The 26,039-nt window shown below is 44.1% G+C and overlaps 1 protein-coding gene across 1 annotated transcript in view; it reads right to left on the reverse strand.

The window, feature by feature from the left end:
- Positions 1–26,039, reverse strand: part of CACHD1 (cache domain containing 1) — a 207,939-nt gene that overhangs the window by 41,884 nt on the left and 140,016 nt on the right. The window contains exons 5-9 of the mRNA XM_047727145.1: positions 17,436–17,562; positions 14,386–14,530; positions 13,037–13,253; positions 6,676–6,825; positions 1,960–2,193 (exon numbers count right to left, since the gene is read on the reverse strand). Coding sequence (XP_047583101.1) covers positions 1,960–2,193; positions 6,676–6,825; positions 13,037–13,253; positions 14,386–14,530; positions 17,436–17,562 — 873 coding nt within the window. The remainder of the gene's footprint in view (positions 1–1,959; positions 2,194–6,675; positions 6,826–13,036; positions 13,254–14,385; positions 14,531–17,435; positions 17,563–26,039) is intronic.

Below are 26,039 nucleotides of genomic sequence, written 5' to 3' on the forward strand. Positions count from 1 at the left end.
CTCTTGCTACACTTAATGAAATCCCTAAATGCCCTCTCTACTTTAACCCAAAGCACACAGATTTACTTGTTGAAAGAAGTACGTCCAGTCACCAATACTTTAATATGTGGGGGTTCTGAACGAGAGCCATGCAAACATGGGGTTCCCCAGGCTCAGGATGCCCATGCTGGAGAGTTAGAGGAGATGCTATCCACCCATTCTGGGGACTGAGAAAACAAACATGAAAGGCACATTCTAGTAGGGAAATGGGACAGACCAGTAAAGCAGTCACGGAAATACACCGCAGAGGATTCAGAAACAGGCCCTGAGGAAGGGCCTACTCTTTGGGAAGCATCAGCCAACGAGGAACCAAAGATATGCCCACAATTTGACTGAAAGCTTTTACGGTGACTCTCGGGGTGGCAGAGGTGAATTTTAGAAAAGGTCCTCTCTACCTGATATCACTAATAGTAACAGGATTTGACTGTATAAGCCCCCGAAGCTTGTACAGGATTTGGTTTCCACATCTGCCTTTGTTCCTCTGACACAGTATTAACATGATTCATTGATCCGTCTTTCTCTTATCAGACTTCCATGCTTGCTGAGGGTGGGATGTGTGCCTTACCCATCACTGCCTGACACAAGGCTTGGCTGGCACTCAATACTGTGGGCTAGATGCATAAAAGGTCACTTGCATTTCAAGCTCGACCTTTCCCTATGAAAGGAAATAACCTTATCTGTAAGTGGGAGTTTCTATCCTATCCCTGTCTGTGGGCTCTGCCAGAATTTGGAAGGATAAAAAAATGGACATGTAGCAGAGGTTACCATATTTCTTCCTTATGGGGGAAAAAAAAAACCATGCTTACCTCATTTCTAGAAAACATACTCTATAGACCTGTTACTTTTTATACGTAAGTTTGCTCAGGATATCTTTGTGACAGTTCCTAGTTATTGGGACATAAAAACAGGATCTCATATGGTGATGGTGTCTACCTGGCTAGTCAGCACCTTCCTTTCCATCCTGTCAGAGAAGAAAGGGAAGCATGTTGGGAAGGGATAAACAAGAAGATGAGGAGGGAATGAAGGCGGCTGTATTCTTCCTGAGCATACAGGCTGGCCAGCTGCTACTCTAGGTGCTTCACATACATTAGTGCATGTTCTCTTCATGACTGCCTTGACGGGAATGTCCTTCCCATTTCATAGATCAGGAAAGATAATCATGTGAAGGTTAAAACACTTTACCCAGCATCGTATTATGAGTCACTTGTGACATCAGGATGGTGACTATGATGACAGACAGTCATAATAAAAAGTAAAGGTCATTAATCAGTAAGAGCAGTAATTATTACTGAGAAATATGCCAGGGACCAGTAAGTCTTCTAATCCTAATAACCTGAAAGATATATTATATGAAAAACATGACTACATTTTGAACAGGTGACCAAACGGGAATGAATGAATGAGATTAAATGAATGATCAAGGACAACAATTTAAGGGGTAGAGTGGGGCTTGAAAACCTCTTATCCCAAATCTGTACTGTCCGACTACACCATGCTGCTTTAGCTTTCAGGCTGAATCTTAATCACTTCTGAGATCTACTGTCTGCTCTGCAAAGTCACTCTTTTGTTCCAGTTCAACAGCTTTTTTGGATATTGGGGAATCCTCAGTAAGCCCTCACAGCAAGCAAACCCATTATGCTGACCAAGGCTAAGGCAATGTGGAAAAAAATCGGGCTGGGAGTTTCTGTTCTAAAATACAGTCCTAACGGACGGATGGCAGAGGGCTGTGCCACCGTCTGACCAGAGACCGGGGGTGGGTGGGGGTACGGGCAGTAGGGAGGGACACTGTTCCCCTTGCTTGTTCAGACCCTCTAACACTCACAGGCCAAGTGCTGAACACCATTTAAAAGTTCTTGCCTTGATGGACTCATGTCCATTTCTTTCCCCCTTACTTTAGTAGGAAGTTTTCCCCAGACTCACCATCTCCCATCTCATCAGAGAAGGGAAGGCTAAAGACCGCTTCATCGATCATCCGGTTGGGAAGGTTGGTATAGAACCTGCCGACCGTGGTCTCCAGGTTACTCAGCTGGTTCAGCACCATCATGCTTCCCTTAATCACAGGCAAGGCTGTCCGATCCAGCACACCGTACTTCCCTGAGTTCTGTTCAGCCAGATCTCTCAGAAAAGCCAGCTCTTTCAAGCCAGTCACCCCATCTGAAATGGAAAGCCAAAGGTAGACAGTGTAAACCAAAGGTATATGTCTACACAATAACTGGGCCAGTTAGGTTTAATAAGGGCACGGAAATCTTGCAATGCCAAAGGGGTCTTGCAGAGTCAACCTGGACCCAGGAAACAGCTACCAGATTTTGCTGAGGAACAAAGCACGAGGCATAGTCTTTCCTCAAACAGTCAAGAGGGCAAAGGGATTCTTCAAAAGACAATGATGAAAACCACACGCATTAAAAATAAAGAAGCCCCATTTGGCAACGATATGCTTTCCCTTAAAAGTTTAATTTTTCTGCATTTAATATTTGAAAGCAAAGGTAGTGATTAAGAAATCTGCATTTAAATTAGATGAAGTTGTAAGAGTTTTAAAGGATAGAGGTTTATCATTTCATTTCTTACCTCTTCGCCTATTAAACACTTGCCAAAGTCTCATGGAACTAAATGGAAGAATTATGTATTGCATTTAGTGATGCCTCCAAACCCTGTGTCTTTAAGCTCATTTTAATTATAAATGCTTTCATGCTTGATACTGTTAGGACAGTACTGGATTTGATTTATTGAATGTGTATTTTCTACGTTTAGGGGGTTTTAAAAACTTTGTAAAAGATTTAAGCATACTGGGATGTATTGTTCTACAACATCTGTAATCTATAGCATAAAAATAAATTTAATAAACCTTTTCAAAAATTTCAGTTTGCTATTGTTGGAACACAGTCAAAAGGATTATTAACTGATCCCATATGGGTGCCATTGTAAACAAATTCAAATGATTTCAGTCACTACTGAGATTTTACCAATGAGTTTTAAATAGGCTCTGCCTCATGTTCTTCAACTATATAGTCTTGAAAAAAAAATAACAAAACTGAAGAGTTCATGGTTCACCCACCTTGGTTGACTCTATCATTTCTAACTAAGGAGTGTGTATACTTCTAGCCTTGGAAGTCCTTTTTTTTTTTAATATTTTATTTATTTATTTGACAGAAAGAGATCACAAGTAGGCAGAGAGGCAGGCAGAGAGAGAGAGGGGAAGCAGGCTCCCTGCTGAGCAGAGAGCCCCATGTGGGGCTCGATCCCAGGACCCTGAGATCATGACCAGAGCCAAAGGCAGAGGCTTAACCCACTAAGCCACCCAAGCGCCCCTGGAAGTCCATTTCTAAAGTCATGTGTGGACCTAATAGATTTAATTTCCTTCTTAACATACTGTATTTAGGTAACTTGGATTTTGCTGGAGCAATGATGCTAAGAGGAGGAGTGGGAGATTCCAGAGTTAAAAGGAGAGGAGAGGCGTGGTACATTCCAGAGTTAAAAAACAAAAACAAAAACATACACAGACACACCAAAAACAAAAGGCATGATGGATCCTGGGCCTTATGCCCTTGAGGAACTCACAGAAGTGAATGATAAAAGGAGACAACTCAAAGCAGTAAACACTTTCCCTTTCTTTGTCATGTACTGTTTGACTCTCTCAAATGTAAAAGACAAGTAACAAATGAGAACAACTAACTAGGCAAAGAAGAATGGCATGGGATGGAGGGTTATCAAAGCTTGCATATTTTATGTACTACATCATGACAGGAATGGTAAAGGTGACAGTGGGACAGCAGACGGTAAGTATGATAGATGGTTCTATCACCAGCACAGTCATTCCAGAGACTCCATCTCCCAGAACCCTTTTCCTCTCTGTTTCTAGTTTAAAGGTGGTCAAAACGGAACTACTACAGATTTGAGAGGTGAAACAGACACTGAGGGACCAGAATGTTCCAGTTTGTCTTACCCTTCCCCAATGGGCATTCAGTTCCCTTTCACAGCTGCTGGCTGCCTTGCTCCACAAGGGCAACCCTAGGCTCATTGCAGATGTTCCAGTGAGAGTCCCCAGGGGTACGGCAGCCATGAAGAGCCAACGAACTTCTATGCAGACCTCCTACGGGGTCTTCAATGTTCCTACTTTCAGACCTCCCCATAAACTCCCAACTTGTTCACCCATACCACAGCTGGTTACTAAATGCTGGGTTGTTGACTCCTCTTTCTGGATCTTTACTCTTCCTGTTTTCTCCTCAGTTGTGGACACTCTAATTCTGGTAATAAATTCATGACACGAAAATTCTCACAGCAGCTCTGCCTCCCTACCTGAAGCCTGACTGACAGAGTAGGAATGTGTCAACCTTAGTGAACAATGCTCACAGAAAGCATCTGGAGAGGGAAACCGGCAGTGAGGATGTTGTGTCTAGCTAGATTAAAGGGAGAAGAGAAATAAGGGTGGTCAGAGGGAAGGAACCGGAAGTTTTAAAAGACTGGAATTATCAGGGGCTTAGCAGGTGCACAAGATTCTCTAGGATGAAGATTCAGGGCCACTGGAGAGATGGCTGACAGTGGGGAAGATTCTTTACTCAGTATCAGCGGGGGCAGACCTTCAAATCTAAATTTGGAAAGTAAGAGATCACTTTCTTTTATGTTTTCTTTACCTGGACTATTGCTCTCAATTCATCTGCCTTGTCTATCTTTTTCAAGGAGTCACCAGCTTCTTGAGGACAGGACCTCAGTGCACTCTATGTTATACACTGTAGACTTGACCAACTTTATTTTTCTTCCCTTCTCTCCTCCTTCCCGAGCCAAAGAAGCTAAACCATAAGGAAAAAGTGTAAATGGCACCCAGGGGTAATACTGCAAGGTACGAGCCCCTGTAAAGAGACCATCCTTGCTCAGCCCTGGGGTTCAATGCTCAGAACACAAAGAGAACGAAGACACGGTTCATGTCTCAGAAGCTCAGGCGTGTAAAGTGGAGGGAGAAGGAGAACAGCATGTGAGCACATCACTCAGTGTCAGGGATGACATGCTTAACAGAAGCAGGAACGCTCTGGGGGACAGGGAATCCTGAAATACTGAAGAGAGAGCTGGTCCTGGACCAGAGAGCAAGAGTAGCAGCTCTGCCTTTGAGGTATACCGAGACAGGAAATCACGCACACTTTAATTCACTCCTTTGATCGGCTGGGAGGACCTGTTCTTGAGCAGGTATGGTGTCAGGAACCTTTAACACGTTCTATCTCGTTTATTTAGTATCATGGCAACTCTAGGTACGTTTTATGATTTTCTTTTTACAAACAGAACTGAAGCCTAAAGAGACTCCGTAACTCGCCATAAATCACACAGCTCATTGATAGAGACTAGAACTCAGAAGCTCTAGAACTTCACCTGAGGTCTTCCACTGAGAGCCCACAAAACACCTGGGAAGAGAATCGTGCTGAGCCAGAGATTCCTGGACGTCGCCTAAGCGGGTCTGAATAAAAATCCAATGGTACTGCCTGGGAGTCTGCATTTAAAAAATAATCTCCAGGGGCACCTGGGTGGTTCAGTGGGTAAAGCCTCTGCCTTCGACTCGGGTCATGGTCTCAGGGTCCTGTGATCAAGCCCCATGTCCCGCTCCCTCAGCAGGGAGCCTGCTTTCCCCTCTCTCTCTGCCCGCTGCTCTGCCTACTTGTGATCTCTGTCAAATAAATAGATAAAATCTTAAAAAAAAAAAAAAATCTCCAAGTAATCCTTAGCTCATTAAAATGAGAACCGTTGTCTCTCTAGCCACTTGGGTCTACATGGGACAAATAAAAGACCATAGGTGGGAAGAGTTCCTGGGTCAAGACACGACTGCTTTAAAACAAGAGAATACGGTCATCCTGAGCATTGAGGGTCAGGGGCCTGAAGGAGACGCTCTAGGGGAAGAGAGATATGCATTAGCAGGTGAAGAGACAGGAAAGGGCAGAAAAGCTAGAACACTAGACCCACAGTCAGACTGGATGACGTGTTGGAGAGCAGAAGGAAAAAAATCGAGTACTTCCTCAGCTTTGCCAATTTACTAAACCCTTTCACATATTGATTTAAAAGCAACAAAATCAGCCTTCAGGAGTACCTAGAGAGTGATGCCCATTACCCTGGGTGTTTCCTGCACATCGTGGCCAATCTTCGCGAAAGCCCTGTCACGTAGGTAATTCTTATCTCCATTATACAGTTAAGGAAGCTGAGGGGAAGAAAGCAGCAGAAGAGGCTTCAGATTCTGCAGAGAAATGTGATATTCACTGGCTTGGGTATACAGAAGAATCTAGGTCAGTACTTTGGCTTCCTGAAGCTTAAATCAATGAGTTCAGTTAATAACCTCCATGTAGTATCAAAATCCAAGAATATGAAGAACTGAGGGGAAAAAAAAATGGAGCAGTACAGAATCCTCTGCAAGCCCACTTCACCGGAGAAGGTTTAGAAATGAGCAGCTGGCTGGAGAGAGAGATGAAGAGAGACAACCTACACATGCCCTGAATATGAACGTCAGGGAGAGAAAAGCTTGGGCAGGAAGCAGCTTGGTGGCCTCTCTTCGTACACCCTTCTTCAAAGCACGCGCTGTTAGGGTTACTTTTCATTTTTTTCTGAAAGCAGCATGCACTTAGAGAGAACTTTCATCTGAAAGAAAAATCTCCAAACACTACCTACCATTCATGAGGGCATAGGTGAGAATCATTACGGAGTTGTTTAGAAAGCTATTTTCTTCATTGATGACACGGAGCGTCGCCTTTTTATCTTCCTCCGAGGAGTCCTTTGATGTAATGCCAGCTGACAGGTAAATTATGACCATGTCTGTATCTAAACAAAAACATACAAATTGAACGTTACGTTGGATTCTGGCTAAAGGCAGCAGTTCCGTTTCCTTTTCATTTCCTTTGGACTTTCCCGCCTTGAGGACCTGCCTGGCCCGGCATTCGGACTCCTTCCCATTTGAGGCTGGGGCTTTCATCTCCCTGCCTCTGCGTCCCTTCCATCCTGGCCTTTGTGGGCAATGAGGCCTCATTTACCCAGTGTCAGCTGAAGAGATGTTCCTAATAAATTTACCAGATAAAAGAAGATTTCCTTTAGGCACTCCCGGTGTGGTAAATTTAGCCATCCAAGATGGAGTGCTCTCTTGCCTTTCGAAACAGAGGATTCAGGACCTGATTTATCCTTTCCTCACTGACTGAGAGGTTCCATCAGGAGCCAACATTTTGGGGGGTGACTAGGCTTTAAAATGGTGGTTCTTCCACTGGCTCTTAAAACATGAAAGGTCCCTATGCTAAGTAGCTCCAGAGACATTTTTGTTTTTAAAACTCATCAGTGTAGGGATGCCTGCGTGGCTCAGTCAGTTAAGCATCTGACGTTGGCTCAGGTCTCCTGGGATGGAGTCCTGCATCGGGCCTCCTGCTCGATGGGGAGCCTGCTTCTCCCTCTGCCTGCTGCTCCCCCTGCTTGGGGGCACCCTCTCTCTGACAAATAAATAAAATCTTAAAACAAAAACAAAAACAAAAGTCATCAGTGCAGAAGAACAGTAAAAACACAGACATGGGAGCCAGGTTGCCTGTGTTGAAATCCCAGCTCTGGTATTTTCAAGCTGCGTCTGGATAATTTTGGGCAGATCTCTTAACCTCTCTAGGCCTATATTTTGTTGTCTACAAAATGGGGATAATGACAGTACTTACCTTTGTCGGGTTGCTGTGAGGACTAACTGATTAACTGGAGAATCCAAGGGTAATGGAGTAAAAGAGAAAGAAGCCTCAACACACTCAGCCTCCCCTCCCCCGCCCCATATTGCTCTGAAGTAGCACCTATGACTCAAGATGAAGCTATTCACTTCCCCAACCCGGGCTCATGAGCACAGAGACTGAGGAGTTCACTTTAGCTCAGTGTGAAGAACTTCCTTCCAGTGGATTTACTACAAAATCCAAATAGTGAATTTCCTTCCACCAGAGATATGAAAGCAGAGGCTGAATGACTACTGAAATGGAGGGAGGGAAGGAAGCGAGTTGGACTTCCAGATTGTCTTTCCAATCTGAGATTCTTTGGGTAACTATATATTATTATATATTATATATATTACATTATACATATTATCATATATATCTATATATAGATATATATGGACATTTACCTTTCTATTGAGAAATAAATATTCATATGTTATATGCTTCTTTCTTCAGGTCCTTATTGCTGTCATTTTGTTGAGGTTGCTTTACAGTTACTGTGGTAGGCAACCTCCCCCTTGGTCCCCTAGGGATCCTACGCCCTGATAGCCACAGCCCTGTGTCGCTGTCTCCCTCTGAGTGTGGACTAGAGTTCACGACTTGCTTCTCGAGAACAAAATGCATGAGAGGGGATGGAGTGTCAAGAAATAGGTTAGGTGCTACAAAGCAAGCGGCTTGCAGTGTGCCTGCTCTCACACTCTGAAGGAAGCCAGACAGTATGCCTCGAGCCACCCTAGCTAGAAGCCAGGCACTGAGTCCCTTAGAACTGAGTTCCCCCAGCAACCACCTGAGTGACCCTGGAAGCTGGTCCTTCCCAAGTTGAACTCTGAGCATATCAACTCTGCTAACAGTTTAACTGCAATTTCCTGAGACACCTTTAGCCAGAAGCATGCAACTATGCTGCACCTAGATTCCAGACCTATAAACGTTGAGACAATAAATGGTTAATGTCTTAAGCCACTGAGTATTGGGAAATTTGTTCCCCAGAAACAGATAATGAATAGAGTTAGTTACCCTTTTAATAAATATCCTAACTGTGATAAGGATCTAATAACTGAGTTTCCTTCGGTTTGTAAATTTCCATGTTCGACTTTGAAGCATCCTTTATAAAACTGAATGGTTAGCTTATGTTGTATCAATGTTGTAGACAACTGAACTGAGATTAATAAAACTGAATCAAAGAAATAAATACAACCTAAGTTGCTGTCTCTAATTTAATACACGAACAAGTTTTAAAGCCATCTGATGCTTGAATAATTCTCTAATCTGCATTGTAAATTTAATTGCACTATTTATCAGAAATTAAGAAGTGAATGCTGATGCAAAAAAAAATCCATAAGCTTAGAAATATCCATCTTAAGCTGGATGTCAATATTTTTCCAATGATGTAAATACTGTCCTATACATTATGCTGTTAGCATGCCAAACATCTTACTTAAGCTTCCGACTAGAAACAAAACAAAACTACTAGTTTTGTAGTCAGGGGAATATAAATATACCACGAGGCTGATATGAAATAGGAGATAAACTGTCACCCCATTGCAAAGGTGCCCTGTGTGATAAGTGCCTGGACACCTGTAAGACTGACCTGAAAGAGAACCTTTGAGTTTTCTTACTTAGCTTCATGCCTCTAGATGGCTCGTGTCGAGGCACCGGCCGGCATCTGGAAAACTGGAGGGCTGACAGTCAGCAGCCTCCCACAGCAGCCAGCGACCTTTTCTTCCTGTCCCAACAAGGAGGCACACACCCTACAGGGGCATCCTCATGGTCTCTGGCCAGCCTGACTCTATCCTTGCCCTATCCTTTTTAGATAGCAGAACTGCCAAATCTGGTGTGATTTATTATTATTATTTTTTTTACTTATTAGGATGTTCTCTCTCTAGTCACTCGGAGGAATTATACCTTTTGATTAGTGATGTTATGGATGAGTAATAATTAGAGGGACTTGGAGCAGAGTTAAGACATAGCATGTAACAGGAAGGAAATGCAATAAGTCCCTGTCTAAGCCACTAGTATGTCTCAGGATTAATATCGAAGGGTAAAGAGTAACTGAAATTTGGGCTTTTCCATGCCATTAGATCCCTACTCCTACCTAGCCATCTTATTCCTTCTATTCTAAAATGATCTACTAACCAAACACCCCCAGGACAGGCAACCCAAATATGTCAATGGTATCAGTTATAGACCTACCATGGGATTAAAAATGAGCCAGTGCTAGGTAAAATTTTAAGCTATTTTCCTTAGTGCAAAGCAAATTCGTACAAAGCCACCATGATTTATGAAGTGTAGCTTCTGTTCATAAGGCTACTAACCTGGGGCAGATACTTCCCCTTCGTGCACAGGCTAATCCTTACAACAATCCTACAGGGTAGGTCTTACCTATTAAAATAACTCCACCACATGACTTTAAAATAGCACCGGGGTGGGAGTGGGGAGAAGGGGTGCCTCTGTGTCTCAGTTGGTTGGGTGTCTGCCTTCAGCTCAGGTCATGATCCCAGGGTCCTGGGATCAAGCCTTGCATTAGGATCCCTGCTCAGCGGGAAGCCTGTTTCCCCCTCTTTCACTCCCCCTGCTTGTGTTCCCTTTCTCGCTGTGTCTCTATAAATAAATAAATAAAATCTTAAAAAACAAAACAAAACAAATAAAATAGCACCAGGTACACCAGGCAGATGCTAAGTAATTATCTAAGGAGTGAAGAGAAGTAAGGACATAGAGTGCAATTTCCTAAGAGGAGTACACAGACCCCTCACTATACTGTGGCCGAGGCTAGTGTGGTCCTCAGCCATCTCGGCTTGCGGTCAATTCAGATGTTTGAGCTATCCTTTCTAGTTTAGCCAGAGCTACAAGTCTTACAGGAGACTAAATATCGTAACAACCACAGCTAGTATTTATTTAATATTTACGATGGAATCCTGGATCTTATTATCACCCCCAGTTTGCTGAAGAGGAAATCAGGCCTAGAAAGATCAAATAATTAACACAGGTTCACAAGTTTAGAAAAATTTCAGAGTAGGGAATTTGAACCCACGTTGGGAAAGTCCCAAACCCACATACTTAACCACTATGCTAAATTGCTTAAAAGCACCTCAAACCTCTCCTTAATAAGGTAGACAATGCTAATTTCTGCTGTGTTTATCTAATTTGAGTTTTACTCCAAACTGTCAGTATAATAAAGTGAAGGCCCCTGAGCTACAATTTAGGAATATTTTACACTTGGCTTAAAAAGGACTCCTCTGAGCACTTAAAAAACAGTGCCATCAGTCTATGATGGTCACTCTTCTTGCCATATTTTTGTTTGCCAACATTAAGAAAACCCAAAACAAAACAAAACAAAACAAAAACCCTGAGGAGAAATGGCTCCCATCAAAGCAGGCTTCTATAAAATATAGTGCAGGAAAGTTTGTAAGAAGAGGTTTAATGCCATCTCAGTTTTAAAGCTGGAACAAATGTCAACATTTGAAAACCAAGGGGATTCACATAAAAATCCAGATTTCTGGCTTCTCTTAAAATAGAAGATCTGGCAATGCTGGGCAGGCCCTCCTACATGGCCATCCTATGCTGCACAGAGCTGTTGCCTACTCCATGAAGTATGCACCTCTAGTTGATCATGCTCCCCCAAATGATCCTCATTAACTTCCTTTGGGTTCCCTTGACTCACAATCACTGGCAAGGTCACAGCCAGTCTAACACCTCTCTCCATGATTTGAAGAGTATAATAATCAAAATTGGACTTGAACTCGAAAAGGTAGTTTGATGACTGAGAAATCAAGTAGAAAAATCGCTCCTGGTGAAGAATGCGGACAGGTAAATGGCACTGACCAACTGGCCAATCTGTCTTGGAGACTCAAGAGGTCAACCTTGTCCCTTGGACAAGTTGACACTCAGCCATCCTGTAATACTGGTCTGTGGATAGTTGATGCTGGCCAAGGCTGGTAGGCAAAATTCTAAGATGACTCCAATGACCCACACCCTTGGAGAAGATTTTCCTCTTGAGGGGACCTATAACTTGCTTCTAACCAACAGATATGGCAAAGGTGATGGATGTCACTCCTGTGATTGTGTTACATGGACAGCAAAGATGGAGGGATTTTGCAGATATAATTGAGGTTTCTAGTAAGTTAATCCCATGGGAGAGACATCTGATTAATTCAAAAGGGGATGGGTCTGATGAGAACAAATGAGCCCTTCAAAAGAGGGTCCAAGCCTTCCCTGAAGTCAGGAGCTCAAAGAAGGGATGCTCTCCCTGCTGGCTTTGAAGGAGCAAATGCATGCGAGTCTTACAGTGGCAAGGAAACGAATTCTGCCAATAACTGAACTTGGAAGGGGACTCCAAACCTCAGAGCAGACCAAAGATCTGGGTGACGTGCAGACTGCAGTCTCATGCAACCCTAAATCCTTACGTAAAACCCAGGCAAGCTATGCCTGTACTCCTGACCCATGAAAGGTCTGCGTGGTAATACACATACATTGTTTTAAGCTGCTATTAAATTTGTGGTAATTTGTTATGTTCAAATACCTTCAAAAACGCCATCTGCCATCATTACTTGTAATAATTCCAGGAGCTCCCATCTTTCAAGGGCTCTTACCATGTGCCCGTCACTATGCTTTGCATTCATCAGTGTTGCCTTAGTTTTAATGCAGACACACTGAAGAACTTGCAAATATATTCTTTAAGTTTCCCTTGATAGGATACATTCATTAAAAAAAAAAATCCTACAAATAGATATTCGAATATAAAAGGGAAAATGACAGAGACTCCTTTCAGTAGTTTCAAAGCAGGTGTCTTATTTCAAATATCCTTTCCTTCAGTTTAGCATGCATCCTAATTCCAGATTTTCTTTAATACATGAAAATTAAATTAGAGGGCCTTTGTACATTTGAAGGGCCATGCTCATCTAAATGACAGCTGGTTACAAGAAGGAAGGATCAAGGCAAGAATCCTGCAGCCTGGTTCTGTACACATGCGCACCAGCAGACCATCCACTCTCAAGTCAATGAGGAGGCAAGACTGACAATTTGCATTAAAAAGGATGCGGCCATTCCCCTGGGAAATAAATGGGGCTATGTTCCTAATAAAGGGGCAGGGAGAAGAGCTCTGGGAGGGGAGAAATCATGTGGGCTGAGTACCTTTGACTGGAAAAGCTCCTAGTACCAGATGACCATGATGACAACACATGAAAATTTTATCCCGGGGCAATTTAAAAAAATTCCTCTAGGCAGGGTTGTGTGATCAGTTTACAATGTATGCCTATTGCCATCCTTTATCTACTGGTCTAGAAGTCCTCTGAGAGAGCGCAACTTACTCGCTTGGAACTTCGTGTTATTGTTTGTGCTTCGAATCAGCTGAAATGCCTTTTGAAATCCCACCGCATGCTGGGTAGGGCTGTCCAGAGACTTGACACCGCTAACGAAGGTGGACATCTTCCTTTTTGTCTCACTGGTGGCTGGAGACAGGAACGTCTTATAGCACTGGTCAAGTGAGCATGTCCTGACTGTGTCTGCCACCGTCAGCACGGAGATCTGGAGGAGAGAAAAAGAAACCTTGTTATCGTAACACGTGAAGCCTTTCTTGTATTCTTGAAGAGCCCAAGGACTGAGATGGCCTACCGAACAGTTTCTGAGAGTCTAAAAATAAATGCCCAGAGGCATAAATCTATCATAATAATAAATAAATCTATCATAAATAATCAAAGGATTAGTTAAGGACTGGGAAGGGGGAGGGGCCCTAGAGCTTGTCATTCTGTTCCCAGATGAAGTCAGCAGTATGGTGTGTATCCATAACATTAAGAATAACTATCTCATACAGAGAAGAAACTAAGCGACTACTAACCATCTTGGTTTTCCATCTGGAGGTGAGGGTGAGGGTAAAGGCACAGGGTGTGTGATTTAAGCAACTAATCAGTCAGTAAAACCTTAGGAGTTGGAAAAGTCAAAATGATGAAGCAGAAAATCTCCACAGGCAATAGATTATCATTAGCTGTAAACATACCTGTCTCTGAAATGTCCTAGAGATCAGCAAACCTCGAGAAGCCTTCCCTTATCCCTCACCTCTCATAAATCTTGAGATAAAGTCCAGCCATCCACCAGGCCCCATGCCCTTGTTCCTCTCCTCAGCATAATTTCCAGTGTGAAAGTCACAGCTAATTGGAAGCCTTCACAGGAGCCAGGAAGGAAGTACAAGACCCGGCTTGGTGGGGGTGGGTTTTTTTGTTTTTGTTTTTGTTTTTGTTTTTTTTTTTAAGAGATTTGGAGCCAGGGACGCCTGGGTGGCTCAGTTGGTTAAGCCGCTGCCTTCGGCTCAGGTCATGATCCCAGGGTCCTGGGATTGAGTCCCGCATCGGGCTCCTTGCTCAGCAGGGAGCCTGCTTCTCTCTCTGCCTCTGCCTGCTGCTCCCCCTGCTTGTGTTCTCCCTCTCTCTCTCTCTCTGACAAATAAATAAATAAAATCTTAAAAAAAAAAAAAAAAAGAGATTTGGAGCCAGAGTGGGCAGCGGCTTTCTCAAATGCTAGAATAAAAATGAAACCACTCTCTTTTCCCCAAAGTCATTTTAAATATGGATTTAAAACTATTGTGCCGTAAAACATAAGGTAGTTCACAAAAGACATTCAAGAAAGAGCCAATGCCACGGGGCTCCCTGGGGGTACCGGTCACCTTGTCGTGCTCGTCGATGGCACTGAGGATGACCCGGGCAGCGTCCTTGGCGATCTGAAGCTGGGTGTCCGTGACAGAGGCCCCGTGGTCCAGGATCACTACTATGTGCTTGGACTGCGGCCGGACCGTGGAGACGTAGATAGGTCTAGAAGGAGGGATGGAGGAGGGGGAGAAGCTCTCTGGGGTCAGTCCTGCTTTATGTCAAAGGACCTCAACCCAATGCAGCTGTGAACACTACAGATGTGCAGGCATCTGGTGGCCAGCTCTTTTTCCAGGGATGGCCCAAGGATGGAGAGAGCAGCTGGCAAGGAAAAAGAACACTTGGCACAGTGAAAACACGACCTCGAGACAACAGCTTGTATCTATAGCACAGGGATTGGTACTTCAGTCTTCCAAAGAGTAAAGTGACCCGGAGGAGGTTAGAAGAAGCCAATCCTTTTGGGGGTGCCTGGCTGGCTTAGCTGGTGGAGCATGGGACTCCCGATCTTGGGGCTTGTGGGTTTGAGCCCCACACTGGGCATAGAGATTACTTAAAAAATAAAATCTTAAAAAAAAAAAAAAAAAAGGGCAGCAAATCCTTTGGGAGGCTGGCCTTTTCAGCACACTTGAAATTAAAAGCTCGCAGCTGTGCATGGTAATACCACTCAAGGTTGCCCGATATTTTGCTATAGAACATAGAACTTGGTGGCCTCTCAGACTGCAGAGAGTGCACACGAGGGAGAGGAAGGTCTACTTGCCAGTGCTGGGTCTGCAGACCTAGAGAGTGGGGCTTTGCTAAAACGGAGGCGACCTGTAATCTGTGAGCATGCTGAGCAGCTCTGAATAGGTTTACTTTCTCTCTGCCCAGACAAAGGCTACTGCTTAAGAGGGCCCTTTCCTTTCTGTACGGAAGCAATTCATGCAGGTCAGCCACCAAAAGGCCCCATATCGGAGCATTTAAAACCATGCATCAAATTTGTCCAAGCCTGTGATAGCCACTCTTCTTGCCAGGTTTTTGTTTGCCAACATTCAGAAAAGGGGGTGGAGGGAGGGTGGGGAAGGTCCAGCGGAGAAATGCCTCCCATGAAAGCGGCCTTCTGCTCATGTGCCGAATAAGAAGGTTTGTGAGAAGGGGTTTAATGAGGTCTCTCTTCACAGTTTTAAAGCTGGAACAAATTAGGGGGAGCTTAAGAAAGCAAATCAGCCTCAAGAGAATTCTCTCCTTTACTGACATCCCTAAAACACTAGATTTTTCTATGAAATGTTAGATGCCAGTTGACTCAAAAAAAAGCCTAGGCATGAATTAAGGAATAAAAGCAAAGTACAAACAAAACAAAACAAAACAAAACAACCAAACCCAGAAACAAAACAAAACAAAACACAAAAAACCCAAACTCTTGAAATCTGGCCAAGTTTACACTTTTATTCTCAAGCCAAAAGTCTTACATTAACACTGAAGTACCACTGTATTTTCCCCAATCAATACCATTAAGCCACTAAGGAAACGTAATAGAAAGAATCCAGGAGTGATGGTTACAGAAGTGGAAGACAGAACGGAAAAGAATGAAATCTGACGATCCCAACACTGACAACCATGTCAAATATGAACCTTCTAGGTCCTCAAGGCAAGGTGAATTTAAGGGAAAAAAAAAAGGCATATCTCCTTTCCAACTTAACCCACATCAATGGAAAGCAGAGGATGTGTTTCTCGCTGCCACAGTACACTGTTAAGAAACTGTTTTAGGGGGACACAAAAACGGTAACATGAAATGTACAGTCTGGGAGTCGGTCCCCACAGCATGACTGGTATCCACTGGTTCTCTCTCGTGGGCTCTAAAAACCTATTCCTCACTTTGAAGGACATGGAGAACTTGCAAAGGCCTCTGAGGAAAGCACTCAGGGCAAGTAAAGAGATGGGAACAGCAATGTAGGAGGGGAGGAACCTGGGTCACTTAGCCAAGGAAGACAGTGCTGAGGGTTGGTTTAATGCAGGTTCAGGGTGGGTGTGCACGAAACCTTCCAAGTGCAGGTGAGTGCTGATTTGTGACAAGGTCCAGCTTGTCTTTTTGGACTTTCCCTCACAGGTGATTCATTAATGGCAGCATGCCATCCAATCTGTCTTCTTAGAAGTAAATGCAAGTTAGATGGTTCATGACGTCTTTGGCCTCTCCTGAGATAACCTGGACCAGACCCAAGGTCATGGCTTCTGGCCCAGTTTCTAAGACACTTAAGTCTTCACCAGAATGTCTAGGGAGGGAACCAAAGAAACCATACCAACGACACAAAGGTCCTTCTAGGAAAAGGCCAGGAGTAGTATTTTCCTTGGGGAAAATTTCAGACATAATTTAAAGTAATGATAAAGAGAGACTAAAGTGATGGTTACTCTGGACTTCAAAAAAATGGCACGAAAAATGAACGCCCTCTACTAGCTCCAGATTTTCTGGCATCGAACACCTGACACTGCAAAGGGAAGCTGTAGGGATTCAAAAGGGAAGTATCTTTGCCTACGGGGTTCTGTAAATTGATGAGTCTTGTCAAACAAATTAGCTCACCATTACTGCCCTTCTGGCTAAGCGGTACAAACTCTAGTTATTTCCGCGAGAAGAGGAGGATGTTCATCAACTTTGATCCACTGTGTTCTGGGCAACCTTAAAAGTTCTGGTAGCTGAGATGGCATGCACATTTCAAAAAAGACGGCCAAGCACGTTATCACAGAAAGGAAAGCTGGGAATCACTAAGTCCACTCTGAGATGTGTAGGAGTCTTTTCGGGCTGCGCTTAAGAGACAGTATTATCATTCCTGTCTCCCCAAAGATGCCTGAAGCTCAAAAACACTTGGGTGTCTCCAACAGTTTAATTGCTTTAGTAGGTCCCTTGTTAGATAGTTACAGAAAAACTCTGGGCGTTATCACTTGCCCTTCCTAGCATCCACATATGCCAGATGGTGAAATCGTTCCTGAATACGTTTGAGAAACCACAGCTTGGAGGCACAGCCATGTGTGTACACAAGGAGTCCCTGTTTCATACAGATCTCTGTTAAGCAGTAATTAAAACTTGAGCAAGCCAACGTACCTACTACGATGCTCATAGCTGCCCTTACACCGGAACTTGTGTGCTGGGAAAACGGTGAAAATCCCTTCTTCCGAGCTGAAATACTGCCACTTAATTCCAGGGTTGGATTTCAGGTTGTCTGCAAGAACTGGAGGAGTGGGGAAAAGGAAACATAACCACCAAATCCACAGGTGCACGCAGGCCCAGTTCCTTCGGCATCTGTTCTGCATAAACTGCTTGTAGTACGAAGAAATCCCACTAGATCGAAGGCTGTAAATTTTCCACTAAACATTTTCTCTCTGTCCCTTAAAAAAATACCCGTGAATAGAAAAATATAATGAATGTTTCAGTCAAGAGAAACTATTCTTCTTAACATTGTATGGTGACACTCTATGTCCTGGAATATATTTTTTTTCCAGCACAAATGATTCATTTGCACTCAGCTCTCCCCTCAGGAGGCTGGTCCCCGCTGGACCAGTTTACACCTGCTGGCTTGGAGAACATTTTCTAGTTGCAGAGAACAGTGCCGCTAAGAGGCCGGGTCTCCAGAGGAACTAGACCTGTGACCTTGACCTTGTTCACTCCACAATGAGGAAATCAGCATAGATGGTACCTGAAAGGCAGAACCAAGATCACTCAGCAAGAGCTCCTGGAATGATTCCAATGTGCCAGCAGTGGGACAGAGGCTTTCCTTCGTGGTTGTTCATTTAACCCATGAAACAACCATAGGACGAAGGTAGTATGATTATTCCCTACTTTGGAGTTTGGTAAATACTCTTAGAGAGCTTAAGTGACTTGCCTAAGGTTTCATCAGTAAATGACCAAGTTGGGATTCCAGCCTAGCTGTGCTGGTTCCTAGGTTCTTACCATCATGCAGTACTGCCTTCCTGGCATATACACGGTATCCCTGCCACTGAGCTGTGGCAGGAGGGGCAGCCGCCTTGCCAGGGGCAATTCTGTCCCCAAACCTCCATGAAGTCTTACCCTCACCCACAAGCAAAGTCCTCTCCCTTCTCTGATGCCCTTCCACTCTGTTCCCACACCGTATTCCGTTATGAACCATGCACTATTTGCTGTGTCCTGCTCTACATGCTGCAAGATCTACATAGCTGAGCAAAAGACAAGCCTTATTGCGATAACCGATACACCAGAAGACTTAGAGAGTGGGAAATGGGACAGAAAGCAATTTGGGGAAGAAGTCTGAGTGAAGGCAAAAGGCAAGTGTGAGGTACATTTGGTAAGGTACAGAAAGCTCTGAACGCCACGCAACCATCCTTGAGCCTGGCTCGGAGGTCGGCTGATGTCCGCCAGGGCTGCCCAGGAAAGGACCTTGGCCTTGCTGGCCATGCGGGCTCTGTCTCGACCCACCCAACTCTGCTGCTACCATGCAAAAGCAGCCCCGGACATCGGTGGGTGTGCGGGTGTGCCAACGACAGCGTATTTGCAAACGTCAGCGGCAAGCTGGATTTGGTCAGTGGTCTTCGACATGGGCATTCGTCCTCTGAACACACCAGGTGAAATACACCACACGGGGACTTGAAGCATGTCCGGTGCCTCCTGCCTCCAGCAGCTACCCTGCCAGATGCACACGGAGAAAGGGTAGCCTATTTTTATCCTCACAAAAATCCTAGGAGTAACAAAGCATCATTTCCGAGTTATGGACACAGAAGCTGGCTCTGACTTTTCTGGGCTCCCTGAGGTTTCACAGTGGACAGGAAGGTAGTCAAGCACGTAGGGTGTGTGACCGAGACGCAGGTCCCCACTCCACTCGGCCAGGCAACCTTATCAAGGTCATTGCTTGGACCAGGGCAACCACACCCTCCCGAGACCTCTGGCTGATGTGATTTGCACATAAACATGGAGGCAGCTTTTTCTCTGGGGGTCAAAGCCTTAAACTTGCGGTTGTGTTAGCACCGCTCTTCAGGCAGCCCTGCCAAGCCTGCAAGAAACAGGCAAATGCTGCCTTTGGATGTAAAGCTCAATGACTTCATTTAGAAGTAACATCTGTAACAATAAACAGGCTACAGTGAGACTATTAAAAGGGGGAGCCAATGAGAGCAAGAATGTTTTAAAAATAAATCAGAATTCATACGGTGCATGATACATTTAGTCTCACCACAAAAGATCATTCTGGTTCCTTATAATCATTCCAGCACCAGAGCATTTAAGTGTCAGGCAAGGTTCCTCAAACTCTCCTGCTGAGAACTCCTTTGGCATCTGATTAAATTTCATCCATCATTCGGTACTAGCAGAAGATGATGGATACGATGGTAATGAGGACCCCAGGGCCCAGAAGCAATCTATCATGGCAGTGTGCACCCCGAGCGGGCCCCTCTCTGACCTAGACGTGGAGGTGAAGGACAGCCCTATTTTCCACATAGGCACAGGCAACGCAGAGGCGGCTTCCCCCAGTCCTAGGAGTCAGTGAGGTGTTCGGGCCACTGGATAACTTGGGCTGGGGTCCTGCATGCTTACTCTCCTCAGCAATGCTGGACACCATCCAGGAAAAGGCTGGGCATACGTCCAACCTGTCAGCCCCTGATGCATAGCATTAAGCTTTAGGCTATCAGTGGGTAGGGCCTGTATTTGTCTCCCCTGCTCCACACACCTACCTCAGACAGATACACGTGAAGGTGGCAATGAATGGTTTCTTCTTCACTGGAGCTCATCCCCAGATGGAAGCCACCACACCCTCTGAAACCCTCCAGCATCTTAACCTCTCCCACCTTCTAGTTAATGTTATTGTTGTTCTGGGCAACTTTTCCCTCTTCCATCCCTAGATTCTGAGATCCTTGAGGGTGAGATCTGGGCTTGGGTCACCCCTGTGCCCAGGGCAGAGGTGTTCAGTTCTCTTCAGGTCATGGCACAGGCTCCGTGAGAGCTGCAGGGACACGGGCTGGGAGGGTCTGCTCAGAAGTACTCTTTCTCAACCATTAGACTTGTGTTTAATAAATTATAAAATCTTAGTCTCTTCTAATGCTAAATCCAATTAAAAATAAATAGGGTGACTCAATATAAACCAGTGATAATATTTTTTTTAATTTGTCAGAGAGAGCGAGTGAGAAAGAGCTCACAAGCAGGGAGAGTCGCAGGCAGAGGGAGAGGGAGAAGCAGGCTCTCCACTGAGCAGGGAACCCCATGTGGGACTCGATCCCAGGATGCTGGGACCCGAGCCAAAGGCAGATGCTTAATGACTGAGCCACTGAGGCATCCAGAGATCAATGATAATTCTAAATAGCTTTTAAGGGGCGCCTAGGTGGCTCAGTGGGTTAAGCCTCTGCCTTCAGCTCAAGTCATGATCTCAGGGTCCTGGGATCGAGCCCCGCATCGGGCTCTCTGCTCAGCAGGGAGCCTGCTTCCCCCACCCCCATCTGCCTCTCTGCCTACTTGTGATCTCTCTGTGTCAAATAAATAAATAAAATCTTTAAAAAAAGTAGGTTTTAAAATGATTGACACTCCGTTCTCTCAACACCACTGCCAATACAACAGGTACAGAAACAGGTAAGTGGACAGAGAAAAGGCTTGCCTGTCAGATGGTTTTAGGGGATTATCTATATCAAAATCAATTGTATATGTTATACATGTGAAGTTTACTGACATGTGAAGTTTACTGCTTATCAACTACGCCTCAATAAAGCTGATTTGATAGAACAGTGAAACTTACTGAGCACCATATAAACTAGTTCTATACATGGTATGACGGCTTTTCATAATTACCTCATGAGTTTGTTATTATACCCACTTTACAGATGCAGAACTCAACTTGCTCAAGGCCCAAGTCATGATTTGATCAAGGTATCTCTGCCTCCAAAGCCTTTACTCTTTCCAGAACACTACAGGGCCTCTACAAGGTCACTAAATACATGTTGAATGAATTAGCAATCAATAGATAAAAAAACACACCAGTTATTTCTTGAGAGGCAGCGTAAACATATACATTTGTATATTTCAATCAAAATGATCAGTTGCATTAGTTTATAAAGACACAGTGTAAAGAAATGCAATTAAGAGGACACTTGACAGAAAGAAAGGCTATAGCAATTGAATTAAGGCAGAGGCTAAAGTGAGCATTTAATCTTGTGAGAAAAAACAAATGGCTGAACTGCTAATACTGGCAGGCACCAGCTGACAGTCCAATGTCATGGGGTTTCACCACTGACCCCACAGGCTGGCTTACCTGGAAAATGGCACGCACACTGTAGCTCAGAAGACAGAGTCAAGTTAAATAAAGCACTCATGACTGAGTAACACCGAAACATAGAAAGCATATTTTACATAATAGAAGGAGTTTTTATGTGACTGTGAAACTATATACCTGAGGCCTCTTAATTAGTCTGGAGGTGTTTAACAGATTGGAGGGAGCGTTCACTGTCCATGTGAATAAACATAAGAAAGCCAGTTGGACACAGGCCCAATGTGGCTTTGCACTTTCTATTTAATTCGGGTTGGCACTTCGGCACTGGAAGGAAGAGCCTGATAAATTGGGATGGACTGGGAATAGGAAGCCTAGGTTTTGCTCCCATTTCTAAGCCTGACAAGCTCTCTGACCTTACATGGACTCACCATATAGCATCTGAAGGCATCTTTATAAAATGGAAGTCAAACCCACCACTGCTTTGCTTGTAACCCTTCAAAGGTTTCACACTGCACCCCAGCTAGCATTAAATCCAAGCCCTATAAGGCCTGGCACCATTTGGCCCCTCCTACGCACCAACCTTACTTTCACTCTCTCTAACCCACTACGCTGTAGGTCAAGGGCAACCTCGTTCAGTTCTGCAAACATGCCAAGCTCTCCACACAAGGGGATCCTTAGACCTGAAATAATTCTGTTCAACTTCTTGGAGACCCCTTCCCTGACCACCCTTGGTTATTTATCCTCTCTAACAGAACCCAGCATTTTCCGTCACAGCAAAAATTGGTAATGGTCAGTGTACTGACTTCTGTGGCCATGGCTCACGTCTCTCACGCAGACTTGCTGCAAGCTCCATGAGGGCAGGAGCCAAACCCAAAGCCAAATTCACCACATTCCCAAAGCCTGGTGCATGCCTGACAAGTCAGTGAATGGTCAGTGAGTCAGCGCCTGCCAGACAAGCCAGTGAATGGTGACTTTGGTTAGCCAAGGCTCGTCACCTCTGTCCCCCGTGAGAGTTCACCATTTCCTCATCTCTAGTCTCTGAGTGATAGATTTGGACAAGGTATTTCTGAAGACCCTTCAGAAACCAAAGAGAAATAAGAAGGCTGAAGAATGAAGGTCAATAGGAAGGAACAAAGCACAAAGATATGCAACGAGAAAGAGCCAAATTCTAACTGGCTTTGATCAAATTTGTGCAAGAAAGGGAACAAAGCAGGAATATTCTTACTTCCTAGTAACTTAGAATAACTTTGTCGGTCAGCACCAGGAGATTATTACCATTGCTGACCCAAGACTAAACATAATGTACAAATGGTACCAAGAAATATTTAGAGAGAATGACAGAAAATTTCATATTGGCTTTTAACTAACGAGGAGGTACCTGTGACAACTCCTTGTTCTTTAAAGGCAAGCTCTGTTCCCCCTGGTCTCCTTCTGTGAGCCTTAAGCAAATTTATTCTTTCTCTCTTACAGTTCCTATGCTAATTCTGACAAAGACAAAAAACTTCACAACACCTACTGGCTTATTTTTCTGCAGCCACGACACACCAATTATAGTCGGAAAAGCAGATAAAAAAATGTGTCTTTCTTGGGTGCCCAGCTGGCTGAGGTGGTAGAGCATGCAACTCTTGACCTTGGGGGTCAGGACTTTGAGCCCCATGTTGGGGGTAGAGTTTACTTAAAAAAATGCGCCTTCCCCCGCTTTTCAGGTATTCTTTGTTTCCCACTTATTTGTGTCTCGAGATTCACCTGCATAGTGCATTTGGAGAATTCTAACATATGGGTCCCAGATCCCCCGGCCCCCAAATATTTCCCTTCCAATTTCACCATCTACATCTGACCAGTTCTTAGATCATCAGCCTCTCTAGTCAAAACAAAACCATGTCCCCGACATCCTTGCCTGCCCTCTGCAATGCTTACACCATTAGACTGAGAAAGAGATGGACTGCAAACTGCTTGTAGCTGGGCTGGGGCTTTGGTTTGTCCTCAAAATATTAACCACCAAAGGCAGAAGCACGTTAAAAAAAATGCTCTGTAGTAGAAAGCTTGTCGCCTCCCACCTCAAGGAACTCTGGCCTTTCTGACGCCCAGCCCAACACCACTCAGTGAAACACACAAAGCACTCGACCTCCTGCAGCTTGCCAAATATAAAATACAAGAGCTGTCCTAAATACACAGAATGGCACACAATAACACACACACACTCCCTCAAAAGATCAGAAGTTACATAGCGCCTTTCAGTAATCATTTCAGTGATCATTTTGGAGGGGAATAAACATTTAGAGGACTCCAGACAAAATTTCCAGCATTATACTCTTACAATGCACCTTCTAATTCCTACTCCCAGCCCACATCCAGAGGACCACCTCTGGTACTGTGCGTACTTCTCAGGTGTGATAGGCATACTGAGTATTTGCCCATGTATCAGGCACTGTGCTATGTTTTTTATATACATTATCTCAGTTAATTTTTTTAATTAGGTAGGTTTAATTTATTATTCAGGAAACCAAGGCATACAGAGGTTAATTTTCCCAAGTATATGAGTCAAAACAGGCGGAGCTTTAGCAAAAAGATATTATTCTCATCTTATAACTAAAGATATTCTGACTCTGAAAGGAAGAGTGGCCTAAGCTCTGACTCTTGAATGGGACCATGTAGCCCAGTAATCCTTCCACCACAATGACCATGCTAGCTCAAGTCCATTGCCAAACTTAGATTAATGACAGCCGACCTAGCTAAACCCACTGTTATTTACTTCAATCCAATATTAAAGAGAGAACTTCCTCAAATCTCAGGTTCTGCTCCAAGCTCACAGCTCCTTATGTCCATTCTGGGTTATCTATATAATGCAAAAATTACCATACCATTATGTCCTCAATTCTGTTAAGACAGCCTGGACTGTCTTAATAGTCTCTGTCTCTCCTGGACAGAGAATTCAGGACCAACTTCTGGGGGTAATCCAAAATCAGTACAGGATCTACTACTCTATCCACTTCCTTTTAATAGACCACTCCCAGAGGACCCAAAGGACGAGATGATCTTCAAACATTCATGGAAGCAGTAAGAGAAATTTAACAGAGTTCTCTCACAATCAGCTTTTTTCTCCTACCACAATCAGCTTTTTTCTCCTACCACAATCAGCTTTTGAAACCTATAGCTTCCCAAGCTTTACCAAGCCAATATTCTGAGTCGCCAAGTCTGAGGTGGGGGTCAAAGAATAGGTATTTTTTGACAAAGCACTCCAGATGACTCTGACGATCATCCAAATTTGGGACAACCGGCCAAAGACATTTAACTCCACTGTCCTATCTATTTCCTTAGTTTTACTTTCTTCCTGGACTGTTTCTCTATCTGGAGCATATAATCATTTTCAAGTTTCCCTGACTTATAAAACGATTAGCGATAACAATAAAACTCTTCCTTTACCCCATCTCTTCTTGAGTTATCAGGGACCTGGAAGAGTGGTCCAGACTGATTCTCCACTTCTTGTCCTCTCATTTCTCCCTCATCTAGCCATTTTGCCTATTCCATGGCCACCTCTCCCTAACCCCACTTTTGGATTACATTTAATAGTCTATCTGGTTTTCTCCTTCTTTCAGGCCAACTACACTTACATCCATTTTCCACAAAGCTCTCTTGCTTGCGCTGCTTAGTCTGTCAGTTGGCTGACTTCAAGCTAAAAAAAAAAAAAAAAAAAAATCAAAACAAAAACCAAACCAAAACCAAACTCCTCCGTCAAATACAAGTGGTTAAAATCTACCTTAGTGCTACCTTTGTTTCCTATTATTTACTGCCCTCTTCCACAATGATCCTGGACTGGGCTGGCTGCACTTTAATAGATTTTTAACTATTTAATGTTATTTACCTCAGGCACATCACCTGGATAATTCCCAATGTCTCTTAAGATGCAACCTTACAATCTGGTCCAGTACCCCCACTTACCTTTATCACACATCACTTAAGATTCTAACACTAGGTGTCTGTTGATTTTCTCCTTCCCTTCACTCCCCTCCATACATACATACAGTTAGGTTGTGAGCTCTGAGGGTAAAGCCTCTGTCTTGATTATCTTGATGCCTGCCACGGTAACTACTGTATAGATGTTACGTGAGAGAGGCTCTTTATGAGAAAGAACAAGGAAGGAGTCGTTGTTGGTTCTGGGTCTCAAGCGTCTGTACTGTATAAAATCAAGCTGTTAACTGACAAATACAACATGAGTGGAGGAGGTGGTTTGGGTTGGACGTGTCGAGGATTATGGGTTTGATTTTAGACACAAAGAGTCTGAAGTAACAGTATGCAGGATACAGGGATGGAGACATCTCTTTGTCCTCAGCAGTCTACAGTAGGAGGCCCACTGGACTGGGAATCGGGACATACTGTTCCGTCATCTCAATGCCCACCATTTGTCGTCTGACTTTAGGCACATTAGTTAAGTGCTCTGGGCCTGCTTCTCATCTACAAAATGGAGTGGATACTTGTCTCTGATATCCATG

The sequence above is a fragment of the Lutra lutra genome, chromosome 4 (genome assembly GCF_902655055.1).
Source record: "Lutra lutra chromosome 4, mLutLut1.2, whole genome shotgun sequence".
In the NCBI taxonomy this organism is placed as follows: Eukaryota; Metazoa; Chordata; class Mammalia; order Carnivora; family Mustelidae; genus Lutra; species Lutra lutra.